At 35.2% G+C, this 20,965-nt stretch overlaps 1 protein-coding gene across 1 annotated transcript in view; it reads right to left on the bottom strand.

Moving 5' to 3' along the window:
* tox2 (TOX high mobility group box family member 2) overlaps positions 1-20,965 on the bottom strand; it is a 141,484-nt gene that overhangs the window by 39,951 nt on the left and 80,568 nt on the right. The window contains 2 exon segments of the mRNA XM_089134493.1: positions 18,105-18,322; positions 18,325-18,364. Coding sequence (XP_088990619.1) covers positions 18,105-18,322; positions 18,325-18,364 — 258 coding nt within the window.

Raw genomic sequence — 20,965 nt, 5'->3', positions numbered from 1 at the left:
CTTTTAGTTTAATTATACAGACATCCTTCAGCTCTGTCTTTATGATCTGAAATCTGCACTGATTCGTATCAAGTTATCGTGAGAATAACTGGACTGAAGCAACTTCTTCGCTTTTTCTAAAAATCATGAATATCAAAATATGATCATCATTTTTATTTGTTCATCTCTCAATCATCAATGTTGCATTATATGTTTTAAAACTAAGCATTTAAATAGGCAGATATTAAGTGCATCTACTATACTGTTATAAAAACCTCATTTATTTACATTATTGATCTTACTTTTTGTCCATATGAATAAATTGAACATTTTTGCTTGCTGTTTTTTAAAATAGGCATAGGCGTAAAATATGATACGAAACATATGCTTTCTTGTCTGAGTATTATTATTTCATGGGTTTTCTCACCACTTTAGTGAATTTAACCACTATTTGTTTTTCACTTTCTCCGGTAGCAACAACTTAATATCTAATGTCACTGGAAAACTGATTTTTGCAACGGAAAGCATTTAAAACACTCGTTCTGTTCATTCAGCAGAGACTCTCTGTTAGGAAACATCATTTCCTGTTCCTCTGTTGTGTGTTCAGTTCTCTGAAATAACAACCGCCATCCAATTATGAGCTTCGCATTGAGTGTGTGTGATATCTGAATGCTATTGTCTGCGAATCCTCCTGCAATTGGTCAACACCCAAACCAGCCGAAGAGATGCTTGTAATGAATGCGAGATCATATCAATAACTGATATTCATCAAGTATGCATACTCTACCGTTCATCTAATGTATACGATCTGCTTCTGGATGCGACGTGTCTTTTTATGATTGACAGAAAATGTAATAGGATCCAGAAAGTTATCATGCATTGAAAGTATAACTGCTTAAATAACTCCAGAATAATCATGCAAAAGTTCATTTATTTCAGTAATTCAACTTAAAATGTGAAACTAATATATTATATTGACTGAGTGAGATAATTTTGATGATTATGTCTTACAGATAGAAACATTTTCACAATATATAATTTTTAATTTGAGGTTTTCATAAGCTATAATCATCACAATTATAACAAATAAAGGTTGAAATCTCACATGAGTCTATATAATATTTTAGTTTCACCTTTTAAGTTGAATTACTCAAATAAATAATTTGTCGATTTTTACCTGTTGCTTTATGTGTCAGTTGTTCAGGCCACATAATAATCCAGTTTCTGTGTTCAGAATAGACACATCTGCAGTTTGCATGCGGATGGCCTACTTAATTTACAGTACACAACAAAAGCACACTGTACACTGTATCCCACAATGCAATGTGCTCAACTTGACCCTCCATTCCTAATGCAACAAATAAATCCTAAGCAATACTTGCAGTGACGTTTCCGACTCATATCGGACTATATTAGATTATGCAAAAATAGTAAATATCGCAACACAGCCGATGAGAGTGAATCTAGGCCACTGGTGCTCAACTAGTGGGTCACCACCCTAAAATGGGTCACAGGTCTGTTCTCCGTTCAGACAGCTAGTGGAAAAGTGCAAATTGCAACTAACACTCGTGCATCAAGCGTCCGATCAAACTTATAATATTGTACAATTTCACGGTTTTATTTGTGAACTTCCCTAGCTATCTCTGAGTAAAAATGATTTCTACTTATTATTTTTGTTAATGCATTTCACGCTGGGACCGTATTGTAAGTGATTCCGGTGCACAGAGTAAAACAAGTCCGACAGCTAGAGAGAAAAAAAGTGCAAAATGCAACTAACCGAAATAGACGCTTAGTTGTTAACGCCAAAGATAAAACTTAAAATATTTGTGAATTTCACGTTTTTATTTGCGCAATTCACTAAAAACCTCTGTGTGGAAATGGTTTCTACACCATTTTTTAAACGCATTGCATTTCACTGTAAGACCGTATTATTTTTATATGTTGTTAATGCCAGAGATCATATGTCCAGTAAACTTAAAATATTAAAAAAATGTCATGTTTAGTTCGTGAAATTCACTAGAAATCTCTGTTTGAAAATGGTTTCTACACCATTTTTTTAATGCATTGCATTTCACTGTAGGATCGTATTATTTTTGTATGTTGTTAATGCCAGAGATCATACGTCCAGTAAACTTAAAATATAAAAAAAAGTCATGTTTAATTTGTGAAATTCACTAGAAATCTCTGTGTGAAAATGGTTTCTACACCATTTTTTTATGCATTGCATTTCACCGTAGGACCGTATTAATGTTATATATAGTTGTTAATTGCAAAAATCATGTGTCCAGTAAAAATGTCATGTTTAATTTGTGAAATTCACTTGCAATCTCTGTGTGAAAATAGTTTCTATGCATTGCATTTCACCGTAGGACTGTATTATTGTTATATGTAAAGATCGTGCATCTAGTCAAACTTAAAATATTAAAAAAATGTCATGCTAATTTGTAAAATTCACTAGCAATCTCTGTGTGAAAATGGTTTCTATGCATTGCATTTCTCCGTAGGACCGTATTATTGTTATATATAGTTGTTAATGCCAAAGATCATGTGTCCAGTAAACTTAAAATATAAAAAAAAATGTCATGTTTTATTTGTGAAATTCACTTGCAATCTCTGTGTGAAAATAGTTTCTATGCATTGCATTTCACCGTAGGACCGTATTATTGTTATATGTAAAGATCGTGCATCCAGTCAAACTTAAAATATAAAAAAAATGTCATGCTTAATTTGTAAAATTCACAAGCAATCTCTGTGTGAAAATAGTTTCTATGCATTGCATTTCACCGTAGGACCATATTATTGTTATATGTACTGTAAAGGTCATGCATCCAGTCAAACTTAAAATATTAAAAAAATGTCATGCTTAATTTGTAAAATTCACAAGCAATCTCTGTGTGAAAATGGTTTCTATGCATTGCATTTCTCCGTAGGACCGTATTATTGTTATATATAGTTGTTAATGCCAAAGATCATGTGTCCAGTAAACTTAAAATATTAAAAAAATGTCATGTTTTATTTGTGAAATTCACTAGCAATCGCCGTGTGACCAACACCAATGCATTTTTTTTAATGCATTTCACCGCAGAAGCATATTGTAAGTGGTTCTGATGCCCAGTGTAACCCGAAGCACAAGGCATGATGGGTAAGCGTCGCGATCTCTCTCGCCCGCTGCCGCTGATTGAAGACATCTTGTTGGGAGTGATGGCTCACTCCACGCAGGTTCACAGTTGCTATTGTAAAATCACAGAGCGGTTAATTGAAACAAATGACTATAATAATAGAACATTATCCCGGCAGGCTCGCGGCCATGGCAGCTTTAATTAGCCGCGCGCTGGAGACTGATCTCTCGTGCCGGAGCCGTAAACACGCGGGCGGGGGGGAATCTCATCCAGATCTGCCCTCACCGCGACTCCTCGTTCGCCTCCAGGGCAGAACATGAAACCCAGCACATCTTGTTCTCTGAATCTCTCGCTCCGTGCCCGCCGGGGTCATTTATAACAACGCTCCGGGTGCTAATAAGGCCGCCAATTTATAAATCAAGCGCTGGTTAAATCTGTAAGCAAACGCAACCTGTCCTCCCCGAAGACGTGCGAGTTTCATCTCTGAGAGCCCGTGCAAACGCAAGACGGTTACAAAGCGCTGGTCTTTGAACTCCGAGCTGAAGTAAAACCTCAACACACCACATCACAGAGCGGCTCCATTCACAACACACTCGCACACAGATCACAGATCAGCACTGGCTTTCCATGCCTCATTCATCAGCACTGTTATCAACTTTACCTCAGAGATCTCAGACAACCTGCGCTCACAATACACCTAGCTCTCTGCAGACATTGACTGCTCTTATTGCTCGAAACCTCAATAATTACAACAACAAAAGAGGATTTTTCATTTTTTTGTTTTTGTCTTTTATGCTGACCAAGCATAAAAGACAAAAACTGTGATCAGAAATACAGTAAAAATTGTGAAATATTATTACGATTCAAAAAAGCTGTTTTCTATGTGGATATATCGTGAAGTGTGATCAAAGCTGTATTTTCAGTCTTCAGTGTCACATGATAAATCACTCTAATTAGTGATGCACGATATATCGGCCACCATATCGGTATCGGCCGATATCGGTTTATTTTTAATGCTATCGTTATCGGCTCAATAGAACAATTTGTCTGATATATTAAAGCCGAGTATTATCTCCTTCATCTGAGACTCTTCAGATGCGTACTGTTCAACATAATGGCTTTGAACTGCTTGAAATATGATTGGATTCAATTAGTCTGTCATATCGGTTACATAAAATTATAATAAGAACATCATAATTGTGTGTTTTGGACTGGTGAGGCTTTTGTTTTTGTAATCCGGCTCTCAAAAATTATGCACAAATTTGGATTTATATTTATCGGCCGATATATCGGTTATCGGCTTTCAAAAATAAAGAATTATCGGTTATCGGTAATGGCCAAAGTGTTCATATCGGTGCATCCCTAACTCTAATATGAGGATTTGATGCTCAAGAAACACTGTGATAACTTTGTTAGGATAGGAATTCTAAAGAAAAGCATTGAAATTATTTTTGTCATTTTTTTTAGCTTGTTGTCACAGAAGAGAAAGGCATCAGAATTTCCATCTAATATGCAGAAACGAAAATTTGACAGGCAAGCTGATATGATTTTATTCTGGCAACCTCAGAAAAATGATAAACACACACTATAAAAGCACATAAAATCAATCAATAAGTCAAACTTCCTTTGAAAATAAAACCTGTTTAGCAAGACTAATTGTTCTAGTGAATAAATGCAAATGATGGTTTCCCAGTAGAAACATCCCGCATCTTTGAATGAACTGAAAACCACAAAAATCCAATTCAGTTTTCACAAGGTCTTAATGTTAGAAACATTCATGGGAGGAGGAGGAGACTGGAGGCAACAATTGAAATAATTTGATTGGGCCTGTATTTCATGGCTGGGACAGTTTTATTGCATCATATTCCAATTCAATTAACTGGGATGTAAATCTGAGGGGAGCGACGAGAAGCGTTTCGCCTCTGAAAGACTAGCAGGGTCTTTCTGCGTGGTCATTACCGTCACAACAGCGCCATGCATGTGCATGTGTTCATCCGAAAACACAACAACAAATTCACTTTCATGCATTTAATAAGCGTCCTCAATGCGGTTTCGCTCAATACGTCTTTATAATGTGAAAAGGCAAAACAAACAAACGACAGCAAAGCAAACGGACTGTGAGATTCTGTGAACGCAGCATCACGTGCATGCTTCACAGAAAGACCAATCCCAGAATGCACTGCACAGAACGCGAGAAAACTGTGTTTCATTCAGTATTGAAAGAATCCATAATAGGTTAATACTAACTATCTCTAATATATGTATGTGTGTAATGAAGTGTTGTTAGTGTTAACTAAAATTAAGATTATTCAAATTATTTTCTGGAGTTGAATTATTGCTGAAATAATAGAACTACTAAAATGACTAAATCGTTAAAAAAAAGGAATCTAAAGAAATTATAATAACAACAATGGCAAAAGCACATAATAAAATTACTAAAATGAAAACTGTAAAAAAAAAAGCTAAAACAAATGTGAAATCTAAATGTAAATGAATATTGAAAATAATATTTTAACTTCAATCATTTTTAAAATAAAAGTAGTGTAAATTATAAGTGTTTAAATTGAATAAATTGTAAAAGAACAATCATTTTAATGCTAATTTTAAAACGAGTAAAATATAAAATAATTTGAGATGTTCAAGTTAATAACTTCAGGTCACTTGACAACTATGTGTCATGTACTGTTCGAAATGTTCATCATGAAATAATGCCTTTGTAGTATGCAGTGTTCACTGTGTAGTATGCAGTGTTCACTGTGTAGTGTGTGGTGTGTAGTATGCAGTATGCAGTGCTCACTGTGTAGTATGCAGTGTACACTGTGTAGTGTGTAGTATGCAGTATGCAGTGTTCACTGTGTAGTATGCAGTGTACACTGTGTAGTGTGTGGTGTGTAGTATGCAGTGTTCACTGTGTAGTATGCAGTGTACACTGTAGTGTGTAGTATACAGTGTGTAGTATAACTGTGTGTAGTATGCAGTGTTCACTGTGTAGTGTGTGGTGTGTAGTATGCAGTGTTCACTATGTAGTATGCAGTGTTCACTGTGTAGTGTGTGGTGTGTAGTATGCAGTGTGTAGTATAACTGTGTGTAGTATGCAGTGTTCACTGTGTAGTGTGTGGTGTGTAGTATGCAGTATGCAGTGTTCACTGTGTAGTATGCAGTGTTCACTGTGTAGTGTGTGGTGTGTAGTATGCAGTATGCAGTGTTCACTGTGTAGTATGCAGTGTACACTGTGTACTATGCAGTGTACACTGTAGTGTGTAGTATGCAGTGTGTAGTATGCAATGTTCACTGTGTAGAATGCAGTGTGTAGTATATAGTATGCAGTGTACACTGTGTAGTATGCAGTATTGTCTAGCAAGACCTGATGCAAAGGCCATAAGGCAACAATTGTACAGCACTACGCGAATGACCCCTTAGCAGGCAGCTGCCTATTTAGACAGCAAGGCAGCCCATAGGTTTAGGAAAGCGTATATATATTTCCCGACCTCGTCTTGTTTGGGCTGAAGTCTGAGTTTGACATGACAGCTCCCAAATGGCTTTGGAAGAAGAGAGACGGCCGCATCAACACATGGAACAGGCAGAAAGACAGAACATTTCTACTACATCTAATGAGAAAAGAAGCCTGGAGGCAGAAGCCGTGCACACACACACACACACACACACACACACTCCGCGGGGTGTCACAGCAACAATTAGGTTCATTTAAGGATGATTAGTAAGTGTGTTAACTCCTCACACATGCTCGGCACGTGTGTGTGTGTGACAGCGGAGTAGCTCAAACCCCTGCTAGCTCAGATCATCTGCACAGTTCTTCATGTTTTATAGATCTGTGCTGGAGACACTGGTGAGACTTGAACTTGTGAAACAACTAAACGGACAGATGTCAAACCGAAGCAATAATCCACTCCAAGCCGATCACTGCAGCTCTTTAATATCTCGAGTGTTTCTGAGACACTGAACGGAGATGAGAATGAAAGTGTGTATGTGTGTGTGTAAGTCTCCACTAGAGTTGCAGATCTCAAACTCTGGAATCAAAAGTCCGATTTAAAGTCAGAACAAATAATCTGAGCCTCATATCATGTTGTGTTACTATCATTTTGTTTTTATTTTTTCATTGTATTGTTAATTCAGTATTAGTCCGTTTATTGTGTTTTTGTAATTATTATTATTTTTATTTATTTACATTTCAGTGTAATAATGAATCACAAGTGCAAGTTAAACTAGAAGAGAAATGGCAACTGTGAAATAAAATAAGTTTAAGTTTATTAATATTTCAGTTAACATTTTATTTCCAGTAACAAAAATGTTTGTTTTTTTATGGTTTTAGTTTTATTCAAGAACAAGAATAAAACAATAACCCTGACACTGACATTAAATGGCATACTTTTGAAAAATTATATATACACTGTAAAAAAATATTGATGGTTTAACTTAAAAAAGTAAGTAACCTGGTTGCCTTAAAATTTTAAGTTGATTGAACTGGAAAAAGTGAGTTAATACAATGAAGTAGATCAATTTAACCATCAGAAACTCAAAATAACAAGTTATCTCAACTAAATAAATCGTTATAAAGTTGATTTGACAAAAGAAAATATGTTTCGATAACAAATCTTGAAAATATTTTTTTACAGTGCTAAATATATATAAATAATGCTTTAGATTTGTTCCCTAAACAACAACAAAATAAAACTGAAAATGGCATCAGCATCATACACACTTTTGAAAAAATTCGATATAAAATGTCACGTTCATATATTATATATAATAAGCGTTTATTTAATTTCCAGTAACTAAGATGCTTTTTTTAATGGTTTTAGTTACTGCTCTACAGAATATACACATTATATACTTTGACTGTATGACGACCCTTATTTCATGAGAAACATCTGAGACAAAAGTTCGACAAATACAACATAACCGAGGACATTATGAAAGAGCGTCACGTTCTCCACCGTCAGCTGATGTGTGTCCAGATTCACGCGCAGGAATATGAACGTGATTTCATACTTTGATAAGGTTATAAAGGAAGTCAAAATGAGATACATAAAACAGGCCTTTATCTGCCGTGGCTCCTGTTATATCAGACACACACCTCCGTGTTCTCCTCTCCTGCGTCTCCTGTTTCCCTCTCGCTCCGATAAGGACATTATGGATATACTATAGATATGCTGACTTCAAATCAAATCACTTAGTTTCCAAGCAACAACTAATGTCCTTCACAATAGTGCTGCTCTTTTTCCAGTGAACAATAAGACGACGATGACTAAACAAGAACAAAACAAGGACAGTGACTGTGGCGTAAAACTCCCCGACTTCACTGATCTCATATCTGACATTAAAAATAGCATACTTCTGGTGACATTTTCCATAAAATATGTCATATATTATAAATGCTCAGCACAACAAGATATTAAACCTATAATGTAATATACTGAACATACAAGATATGTATATGTATCAGGGCTGTGCAAAGATCAATTGTGATGAATCGCAGGCAAAATAAAAGTTTGTGTTTACATAATGTATGTGTGTGTGCTGTGTTTAAAACTATTATTTATATATATTATATATAAATATAAAATATTTATATATAATATAGATTATGTATTTATTTATATATATATATATATATATATATAAACACAGTATTTATGTGCAAATAATTCTTAAATATATACATGCATGCATATGTATTAATATACAAAATTATTATACACAGCACACACACATATATTATGTAAACAACAACTTAGTTTGGATGAAATTAATTGCAATTAATCTTTGCACAGCCCTAATATGTATGAATGTGTGTTTGTGCGTGTATATATATATGGATACATACATAAACACTATATATATATATATATATATACACACACACTGAATATATATATATCCATTCCATATCCAGACCATTTCACAAGATGTAAACAAGACTGGTCCAGAAACACTTCCTGTTTCAGTTTGTAGCTGTTTTCTTTATTTCACATGTAAAGAAAACATCTTAAAGATGTTTGTTTAACTTTTTGATTCAGTTTTAAATGTTCTGTTGGTTGTATTTTATCCCAGCTTTTTTGTAGTGTTAAAAAACTGAAACAGGAAGTGCTTCTGGACCAGTGTTGTTTACATCTTGTGAAATGGTCTATATATATATATATATATATATATATATTCAGTGTATATATATATATGCATACACACTAAATATATATATATATATATATATATATATATATATATATATATATATTTATGGATATGTGAGTATGTGATATGAACGTATGTGGCACAACCTATAGTCTCATATTTCCAGGGGAATGTGATTGAAAATTCAAAAGAATCAAATTAAATCTGTAAATGACGCCTTGATTAGCAGAATCCAAAGCCTAATGGACTTTATTAGAGAGAAGGGATGAAGAAAAAAAAGCAGATCTTCACCTTATTTTCTGCCTTTTCTTCTTCCATTTTCCTGATATAATGAAATTGGAAAATAACTTCTATTTCTTTAAAACATTTCTTAATATACAAGCCTGCTCTCATATCATATTGCGCAGAAGGAAATAAGGCACCTTCTCCCCAGAGATAATAAAAGAATTGAATTTTTCCTTATCGGCCCGGTCATCTATTTTTCCACGGAATGCTATTACTTGCTGCCTGCGGTTGCTAGGCAACAGGAAATATTAATAGGGGCTTTTATTAGGCAGGCTTTCACAGTGCAGCACTAAAAAGAAGAAGTGGAAAACATGAATGTGTTACATAAATCTTTAGCGCTCTCGCAGCTTTTGCGCAAGTCTATGTTTCCCTCTTGATTTATCGCGCCTTCCCCTCATTTATGGGAAATAGCGGTGTGAAATAAGAAAATGGTACATTACCCTGAAGGACTATTTGAAAATAAATAATCGCAAAGGTGAAAAGAAAGCTGTTTAAAAACCAGGGGGGTTCTCTCATTCTCTCTCTCTCTCTTGCTCTCGTGTTCTCTCTCTCTCTCTCTCTCTCTCTCGTGCGAGGCCAGATTTCGCAGGGCCTATTGAACAGCCCAATGTTTTCCCCGTTTTCTCCAGATCCATCAATCATCGGTGTAATATTCCTTGCAGGAAATGCATTCTATTACGCTCTTTGAACTGCGATGGAGGGAAAGAAAATAAAAGATATTAATAGTTCCATAAAGCATTTCCGCTACAAATGTAATCCCTTGAGTTGTGCCGTGATGCAAATATCTTTTGCTTTATATTGATTAATCGCACATCGCTCCATCCGTTCTGCGGGAAAAAAGGCCTCCGCATTCTTTTGACATGCTCTGGGAACACAAACCTGACAAATGCCATAAACCCTTTCGGTGGGCATTTTATTTTCACGTCTTGGGTGGAATTCAACAAAAATACATTTGATTAAAGCTGGTGGAAGGCCGAGCGGCCACGAATAGCCGGAGAGTTTGGGCAGGCCATCATCTTCAGGCTATTTCTGCTTCAGTCGCGACCACAGTCCGGTTCATTCAGCCGGTGATGAATCTAGCAGTCTAAGTACAGGCCTGTAAAACCATTACACTCACCCATTATACGCTCTACACGACACACTGGGAACATACACACACGGTCTGAGAGCAAGGCTGCTATTTTGCATTTATTTACAATTATGCATTTGGCAGATGCTTTTATCCAAAGTGACTCACATTGCATGGAAAGAAGAATGCATGTATATTTTTATTAGTGCCGTCAAATTAATTAATCATGATTAATCGCATCTGACATAAAAGTTTATAAATATATGCATGGAACTCGTGACTTTGACGTTGGGAGCATCGACCTGTACTTTTAACCAATACTAAACCTAGTTAGGTGATTAGTGAAGGTTTTACTTGACTTTTATTGTTCTGAAAGTAACATGTTATATATTTAAAAGCATCGTTTAAAGGAAAATCAACGCGAAACGAATTCATGCATTCCCTTGGGATCGAACCCATGACTTTGACGTTGCAAGCGCCGTGCTCTACTGTTGTGCACGCTTTACTAATCTAATGCAACATTTCACATCACGAATGACACTGTCATCATAACAATTGAGTTAAAAATAAAGTTTTGGTGATGTCATGAACGAGTGGTTTCTGAATTCTGGTCTTGAAGGTGACATGGCGCATTAAAGGGGTCATGAACTGGCTTTTTTAAATTTTATTATATTGTTGTCTGAGGTCAACTTATGACGTTCGTTTGGTTTTTGCATTCAAAAACATCAAAATGAATAAGTAATAGGCTATTTTCTAGCCTAGTTTTGAGCCTAGCTGAAAAACGCTGGGTTTTAATGGGCGTCTCGCATTGAAGACTCGGAAGTAAACGCCCACTGTGAGTGGATAACAGTTTTGCATATTATAATGAGTTTCGACTCACCCGTCGATGCACGTGGGGGAAATTGTTTTGAAAACGTCTAATGTTGTAAAATGGCAACCGGAATGATTCGCCCATACATGTTCGACCCGAGTCCGTGTGTTGCGCCATTCCTGTCGAATCCAATATAGACGGCACAGCACCGTTCTATACTCGTAATCGGTCTGCAAATCCAGTCTTGTTTACAAAACAATCCTCAGTGAAATGAAGCGAACAGACGGACGATGTTTTACCCTCATCAGCTGGAACGTCATTAAAAATAAAGTTTATCCATGCAGTCCTATTGGAATCCAGAGGAAGCACAATATTGTGTATCGCTCGGTAGCTCGATCAGGTTTGTCATCACGAGGTAGGAATCTATGTTATTTAGCTATGCGTGTAATGCACGAATCAGTGGGCGGAGCTAAACTGGCCGTGTTGAAGTAGGCGTTGATCTTCTTCTTCATAGTTCCCCACTTTGAAAAACGAGTCATTTGCTGAGCCTGGTGTCAATAAAAGCTTTTATTGGACTAACAAGGACGTTTTCAGGTCTGAAACTTACAGGATATTCTTATAATATGATGACCTCTTAGATGTCAAAAGCTCAAGGAAATTTTGATTTCTCAGTTCATCACCCCTTTAAAAGACCAAATAACTTTGAGCGAACAGCTGGGGAGAACCTTAATGCACATTTGAAAGTGCTTATGTTTGCATTCTGTGTTTCTTGTGATTAAATCGAAAGCAAAAAAACAACAACAATGTAGTGTGCCGTTGTGTTTACATCGCAAAACTCAATGCAAACAAGACTGGTTCGGGGGGTTCGGTGTTGTTTATGGGACGGGCTTTATCGCACACAGAAGCCTTTGCTGATGAAACGAATCTCTGCCGTCAGGGGGTCAGTGCATATATTCCCTCTCCAGAAGAGAAGAGAAGCCATTAGGTTTCATCTTCCGTCTTGAGTAGAGCGAGCTGGAGAGATCTTTTTTCATTAGAGAGAGACTGTCAGAGAAAAGAGATGGAGAGAGATGGGCTGGAGGGGCAGAAAGAGTGATAGAGGAACGGGAGGAGCAAAAAGAGGTTGAGTGACTGAACACGGCACCGGGATAAAAGGAAAACTGCTTTGAATGAATGTCATCAGTACTAAGAGCTTTTTAAAGTATATCAAACCATTTAGATGGAGCGATGCAGCATGGACACAACTTCCATCTCCATAACTGTGTTTGCACTTCTGACGGAGAATACATATCTGGAGCAGCTCTCTTTACTGGTAATGCAAGTTAATTCAGGGCATGTAAACTCCATCAACACACTAACCAGAGAGATGCACTGGGGGAAACGTTGGAAATCGCGTTGGGGAAATCGCTGGTAAACTTCACAATTGATGACGAAGAAATGGAAAGTTACACCTTGAATTAAAACATTGTATTTACTCCAGGAATCTTAGTTTTATTTTGTAAAAGTGCTTTTTATTAGTGCTATTATTATAAAAGTGCTTTTTTTTTACAGTGTACAATATATTTTTGTCTAGCAAAAATGATATTTCTACATGAACATGATCTTTCTCGATGCTGACCATTCATTCAGCACAGCGTCAAAGCATCTTTTCATGTTTTATATTTAAAGGGATACTACACTTTTTTTTTTTTTTGGAAATACGCTCATTTTACCACTCCCCTAGAGTCAAATAGTTGGGTTTTACCGTTTTCGAATCCATTCAGACGATTTTCTGATATTTAGAAGAATATCAGTAAACAGACAGTTTCTGGTCTCATTGACTTCCATAGTATATTTTCTTCCTACTATGGAAGTCAATGAGACCAGAAACTGTCTGGTTACTGATATTCTTCTAAATATCACAAAATCGGCTGAATGGATTTGAAAACGGTAAAACCCAACTGTGTAACTCTAGGGGAGTGGTAAAATGAGCCTATTTCCCAAAAAAGTGGAGTATCCCTTTAATATCTGCGATGTGGTAGCATTGACTGTATTACTGTACTGTACAAATATCTCATAAGGGAATGAATGGCTTCAAGCGAGAGCCAGCTGTGCTGATGTGGATCTCAAAGTTAAACATGTATGTGAATGTCATGATTTAGTGGATGTGGGTTTCTGTGCAACATTCTTCATTAGTGAAATGTCACATTTCAATGAGATTTCAAGGGCAATCAAGTGAGTGAAAAAAATGTCATTGTCAAGAGGATAATTTGCATTTACCACAATAGTTGGAAAATATGTGTCCTTCACCACAAGTGTTTTGTTGAGCGTTTTATGTATGTTGTGTAATTCAGGATAATATAGTTCTGGAAACTGGAATTTTTATCCGTTAATACAGTCTACACTGGAGAAAACTAAAGCACTAATACACATCAGTTATATAGCCACTTTAAGCGTAGTTTTAGGGGCCATTTTCAACTGAGAAAATGTCACTTTTGGCCGTTCATTTACACACCAACCGCATTTTGGGGGCTTGAAAACGCAAGCTGGGTTTCAAAAGTGCAAGTTTTTCATAAACTTCATGTAAACAGAATTGCAAAAACATTGACTTTATTCCAAGTCATGGTTAAGTTTGACTCGAAACACTGCGTTGTGAAGCTTTGAAACCTTAGTGAATCATTTAATTCGAACCAGTGATTCGGAGTTACATCATAACTGACCCGTGTGAACCCGTGCCGTGTAACAATTTTAATGACACATTTGCATAACAAAAATAAAGTATATATTCTCTAACTGGCCTGATTTACCAAAATATGCCCTGGAATTTAATAGATTACAGCATTAGGCATTTCATAGATTACATTTTTAATAAAACTAAAAAAAGATGTTTTTATGCAGGTTTTGAGTTTTCATTGCATTTACACTGTTTTTGAACAGGGTTATGATTTTACAAAGCTGCATTTACTGAAATCTTGTGACTTTAGCAGTTTGATACGTGCTCCGAATCACTGGTTGATTCGCAAACGCTTCATGAAGCGATTGGTTCAGTTGAATCAAAGATTGGGAAATCTTTTTTCCTCCCATCACTAATAAGCATGTGAAACAAAACAAGAAAAGGATCAATGTTACCTTCAAACAAATGTGTCGTTGATGCTAAGCTATTTAACGGTTATTTGAATCCTGCAATAGCGCCTCTAGTGGCAAGACTGAGAATGCAACCAGTACAGCGTTTCAATGCCATCGATCTACCAAACACGACCCAATCAGACATCTAAAATTTCATTTCACCAATCTCAGATGGAGGCAAAGGTCATAGAAGGTCAATGTAAAACATGAAATGTTATCAGCATCACAATGAATAGGGCACATTACACATCTCCCGATTATACAGCGCATGGAGCTTTAAGCTTTTCAAAAAATGATTGGTTTTATCATCGTAACTGTGGGCGTATAAAACGTAATAAACGCCTGAAATTTAGTGCACAAATAGTACAGAACCTAATTGCTACGTGGTTAAGTTTGCTTGAGGAAGAAATGGCAGTCCATCACGCTGGTGTCATTAAGTGGAGATTTATTGACTTGCACACTCTATATTCACCCGCTCGATGGGTGTCAATATAGAAATGGGATCTCGAAATGAAAGAATGGTTGATTTAATGCATTGTGGTAGCTAAAGAAATTGCATGCATAGATTCATACGGCTGCAGAACGCCTGTCATCCATTTTGTGCCGGTGCCTGATGTCCATTTTAAGTGGCTTCTTTTGTAGAGAGCCATTAGAAGAATGACCAGAAAAAGTTTCATTTAAACTCGGCCCTGTTATTGCACTGGATTCCAGTTTTAAACTGAGTTTTAAAATCAAAAAGACTGAAATGTTATATAAAGCCCTGTTATATAAAAGAGGACACTACTGTGTTTTGTTTAAAAGCTTAGAGAGGCGAATCTCACAAAAATCTATCCTGTGATATTTTAGGATTATTTATATACTCGTATAATATTTATTCATGATTTTATTTTAATTACATTTTGTTTCATGCTTTTTTACATTTTTTTTTCTTATTTAGCTTTAATTTGTTTTTCAGATTTACTTTTATGGATGATGTTAAATTCAACTTTATTATATATATCTGGGCTGTCAAACAATTAATCGCGATCAATCGCATCCAAAATAAAAGTTTGTGTTTACATAATATATGTGGGTGCACTGTGTATAATTATTTTATATATACAAATGCACACACATGCATGTATATATTTAAGAAATATTTTCATGTATATACTGTATATATATTTATATATAATTTATATTATATATAAATATAAATATTTCTTATATAAAAAAATATTTTTTTCTTAAATATACATGCATGTGTGTGCATTTATATATAAAAAATAATTATACAAAGTGCACCCACATATATTATGTAAACACAAACTTTTATTTTGGATGCAATTAATCGTTTGACAGCCCTAATATATATCCATTAAAACATATATGTTTTAATGTTTTAATATACATATACATACTATTTTTGCGTGTTTATATATATATATATATATATATATGTGTGTGTGTGAGTGTGTGTGCTGTCAAATCAATTAATTGCTAATAATCGCATTTAACATAAAAGTTTGTTAATATATAATTATATTACACACAATTACAAACTTTTATGTTAGATGTGATTAGTAGTGATTAATAGATTTGACAGCACTAATAAACAAATATATAATATTGTAGTTTATTTTCATTGTATTTAATATATATGTTTTAATATACATATACATAGTGCATATATATATATATATATATATATATATATATATATATATATATATATATATATATATATTAGTGCTGTCAAATCGATTAATAGCTACTCATAATCACATCTACCATAATTGTAGTGAACTATAACTCTATTTAGCACAGTTTAAGAATGAGATTCACTCTTCTAGAGGAATTCCAGTGTTGTTTGGGAGCTGTCCTGTACATTTCTTTGCTTTATGAGGGAGTTTCCACAGATGGCAGGTTTGACGACTCTCCTGATATTTCTTTATAGCCCTCAGAGTCTGTGTTAAGCAACAAAACAGCAAGTAATGAGCTCTGGATATGAGGAGGAGGAGGAGAAGAGTGTAATGGACGAACAAAGAAGCCACTGACAGAGAGAAACGCCACTGATGAATTTACCCACAAACCCACAGTGGCACTGACTCTGACAGACTGATGCATCTGCATCATCATCTCTCGCTCTTACGACACGATTACAGGATCGTTAGTCGAGACAAAGGCCTGATGCGGTCAGTCAGTGGATGATCAGCTGTCTGTGGGTCATTCATCTATTCATTCAGTGACACTCGACCAGAGACCTGTCACTCAAACAACAGCCAATCACATCAGCTGAAAATATGCATACACATAGGGATTCATAAATCACAGCAAACTGAAGATGCACTAGCTTTACTCTCCGACATACCAAATGTGGAGCCTTTTAATTTATGTAAAACCTCATCTGTATATCGTTTGCATATGCATCTGGTGATTCTACTTGTTTCTATTTATATTTTAATTAATAAGATAAATATTTACATACAATATTAACAATTTCAAATTATTAATAATTATGAAATTTCTGCTGAATTAATAAATGTAAATTTGACAATTAGATGCATGGACTGAGCTAAAGACGTCAAATTTATGATGCATGATAAATTTAAGTATTTTCTGCTGTAAATACATATTATAAATGATATAATTTATATATGAATATTCAATAAATAATTAATAAAATAAATATTTACGTACAGTATTAACAGTTTTAAATGATCAATAATTATGAAATTTCTGCTGAATTAATAAATGTAAATGCATGGACTGAGCTAAAGACGTCACATTTATGATACATGCTACATTTAAGTATTTTCTGCTGTTAATATATTATAAATGATATAATTTATATGCAAATATTCAATAAATAATTAATAAAATAAATATTGACAAAATATTAACAGTTCAATTAATTATTTTATTATTTAATTATCAATAATTATGAAATATTAACAATTTCTGCTAAATTAATAAATGTAAATTTAACAACTTTATGCATGGACTGAGCTAAAGACGTCAAATTTGTGATACATGCTAAATTTAAGTATTTTCTGCTGTAAATACATATTATAAATGATATAATTTATATATAAATATTTAATAAATAATTAATCAAATATTTAAAATAATAAATATTTACATACAATATTAACAGTTATATATGTACTTTTAAATGATCAATAATTATGAAATTTCTGCTAAATTAAAAAATGTAAATTTAACAACTATATGCATGAACTGAGCTAAAGACGTCAAATTTATGATACATGCTAAATTTAATAGAGAATACTCGACTGACCAAACAATGCTATTGTTATGATTCTAAACAAAAATGCATAGGGCATAGTTTGACCTATATTTATATTGATAATTTTCTTAGTCTTGTCTTAGATCTAGATCTCACTGCAGTGCATTATGGGATTGCCTGATCCACAAAGGATAAATGTGACGCTGTATCTTATGAATCCACCATGTAATTATAGTTTGTAACAGCCTTTGTGTCGGGAGTGAACCCATTATGTCTAGTAATGCATGTAGTCTGTGTAGGCAGCGCACTAGGCCTGGATCTCGCTGGAGTGCATTGTGGGATTGCAGCAGGACTCACCGAGGGCATCTGGCTGGACAGCAGGTGCCCGTCCTGCGCCAGCATGTTGGACATCATGAGCGCGGGCAGCTCGGGGTACGAGTACGGGTTGATCAGGCCGTTGTGAGGGATGGAGTGACACAGGTAACTGGACTCGGGGTCCATCAGGTGCAGCAGGTGAGGCTCGGGGTGATTCGGGGGGGTTATCGGGGGGATCTCGTAGTCCTCGTCTCCCCCCCTCCACCGTTCCCGCTCCCCCCGCCGTGTCCTGAGTAATTCTGCTGCGGGAACACAAAGAGGAGCAGTGCATCTTGAATATCGTCAGATTGAATATCATCAAAATTGCAACTTCCGTTCAAACTAAATAAATGCATGCAATGAAACATTTTAAAAACAAATAAAACTAAACTTTGTAAATAAACTTTATGGAAAAATAAAATACAACTTATATATATATATATATATATATACAGTATATACACTTAAAATAAATTGAATATAAATAATATAAATTAAAATAGAATAAAACAATTAAAAAATATTTATAAAATTTTGAAAAATTAAAAAATATATATATATTTTTGTATTGAATTTATTCTATTTATTTTTTTTAGTTTTTTAAGTTGTGTATACAGTAAATTGTATTTTGTTCACGTTCAAATGCAACAATGTTATACTTATGTTAAATTCAACTATTTCAAAATACAATTAAGAAAACTACATTGTAAAAAATATTGTTGGTTTAACTTAAAAAAAAAGTAACCTGGTTGCCTTGAAATTATAAGTCCATTGAAATGGAATTGAGTTAATACAATGAAGGAGATTAATTTAATCACCAGAAACTCAAAAATATTATGTTATCTGAACTATCTAAGTTGATTTGACAAAAGAACAAATGTTGTAATTACAAATCATGAAAATATTTTTTTTACAGCGTAAATAAAAACGTTTGATCAATCCCAAAGCTTTCTGTAATATGAACAGCAGTAGACACTACCTAATTACTTTGTGAAGAGAGGCATAAACACAATTATATAAATATTATGCAGTTAAACAAGTAAGAATCACATTTTTGGACGCGTATGAGTTGGCAGCTTCCAATCTGGCTTCACGGAAAGTTGCTGGGAATACGGCATTATCACAATCAACTTTTGGAAGCGCACACCATGTTTTCATAGCGCTAAAGTTTGCGATTGGCTCTCGTGTTTTTTCTCTTTACCATGCGTCCATATCAATACTCATGTCTCTCATCAGCCGCGTCAATCTAACTTTGGACCTGACAGAGGAAGTATGAGAGAGAGAGAGAGATAGCCGAAGTATTCAAGAGGGAATGAAAAGCAATTCTGTAGGAGGCGATCTGACTGGAGCCCCGTCCATAATGACTGAGTCAAATTAATCATCAGAAATAATATTCCGCTGTCAACCATTCAAGAGCTTTTTTAATAGAATTTTTATGATTCATGTCTGCCCGTATACATCATACAGTCAGTTCTGCAACATTTCAGAAATCAATTCAATATCATCTTTGTGTTGCCTGTCATCTTCGCCTGGAGAACGGCCATTTATCTTGCAAACAAATACTTTTAGCAAATACGTGGCCGTGGAGAATGAGAGACAAGGATTGTGGGACCTCAGATTTCACCTTGCCACGGTGCATTACTCAAATCACAAACTTCTCCCAAATATATATCATCCGTCCGAGCGTCTCTCCACAAGGCTAAAGCGCTAAATGGTGTTTTAAGAAAGAGACTTACTCATTTTCATTCTTCATTGCTCACGAGCTGTGTTATTTGAAACACGAAAATCATGAATATCTAAGGCCTCAAAATGATCAAAACTTTCGCACTCAATCTCCAGTCCTTCTGTCTCCGAGTGACGTGTTCACACTGTTTCAGCGAGTAAAAGTCTATTTGTTGAATTGCACAAAGATCCTTCAGCTCGAGCTTCACGTGTCTTTAGGATCTGAAACGTGACTTCGTAATATTTCAAATGGACTGAAGCAACTTTGGTTTGCTTGATAAAATCATGATATGATCATCAGGTTTATTTGTTCATCTCTCAAACATCATTGTATTGCATTGCATTATATGTTTTAAAACTTAAATATCATCTTACTAAGACATATTACTGACAGATATTGATATTTAAATGCATTTTATGTTAGTCTGCCATGCTGTTTTTGCATATTTTGAGCCTCTGAATAAAACTGAGTTGTTTTTCCTCCTCGAGTTCTCACTATATCAGACTGCATGAGCCATAAAAGCCTGAACATTATGTTTCATGCAAAGATGTTTTTACAGTTTGAGACATTACAGTGTTTTTCTGTGGAGAACAATCTGCCCGATGATTTAGTTGAAGATATAACCCGGATAAGAAAGAGATCTCAGTGGTGATTTTGGCTCAAAGACGAGCTGATATCCAGCGTAACACATCTTGAGGTCGCTCTATTCTCCGTTCGGCCTCGCCGTGAACATGCGCTCGTGTTGCCGGGCTGGATATTAATCTTCTATATACTTCTGCTGGCCTTTGAAGACAGATGTCTTTGTGGGCTTCAGGCCTCCCCTGTTATTGTCCGCTCTAATGGATGTGAAAATGAACATTTCCTGAGATTCAATTTCCCTCATAATTGTTGGAAGGAAACTAAATTGTGTGTTGTAAACAGTGGGGCGAGCAGCTATTGTGTGAAGAGAGACTGTCGTCGAGTCCTCAGGAGAATTCTCCAACAGAACGATCACACATTCACCTCTTTAAACGTGGGATGAGATGAACCTCGTCAGTGTCGGCTGATTCACGACCATGGCACCGTACATATGTCAAAGATACCACAGTAATACTATGGTGCACATCTTAAATACCATGTATACCATTGTACATGTCCAATA

This window comes from Pimephales promelas, chromosome 8 (genome assembly GCF_988280905.1).
Source record: "Pimephales promelas chromosome 8, fPimPro1.hap1.1, whole genome shotgun sequence".
Classification (NCBI taxonomy): Eukaryota; Metazoa; Chordata; class Actinopteri; order Cypriniformes; family Leuciscidae; genus Pimephales; species Pimephales promelas.
This window is presented reverse-complemented; position numbering and strand designations above follow the sequence as displayed.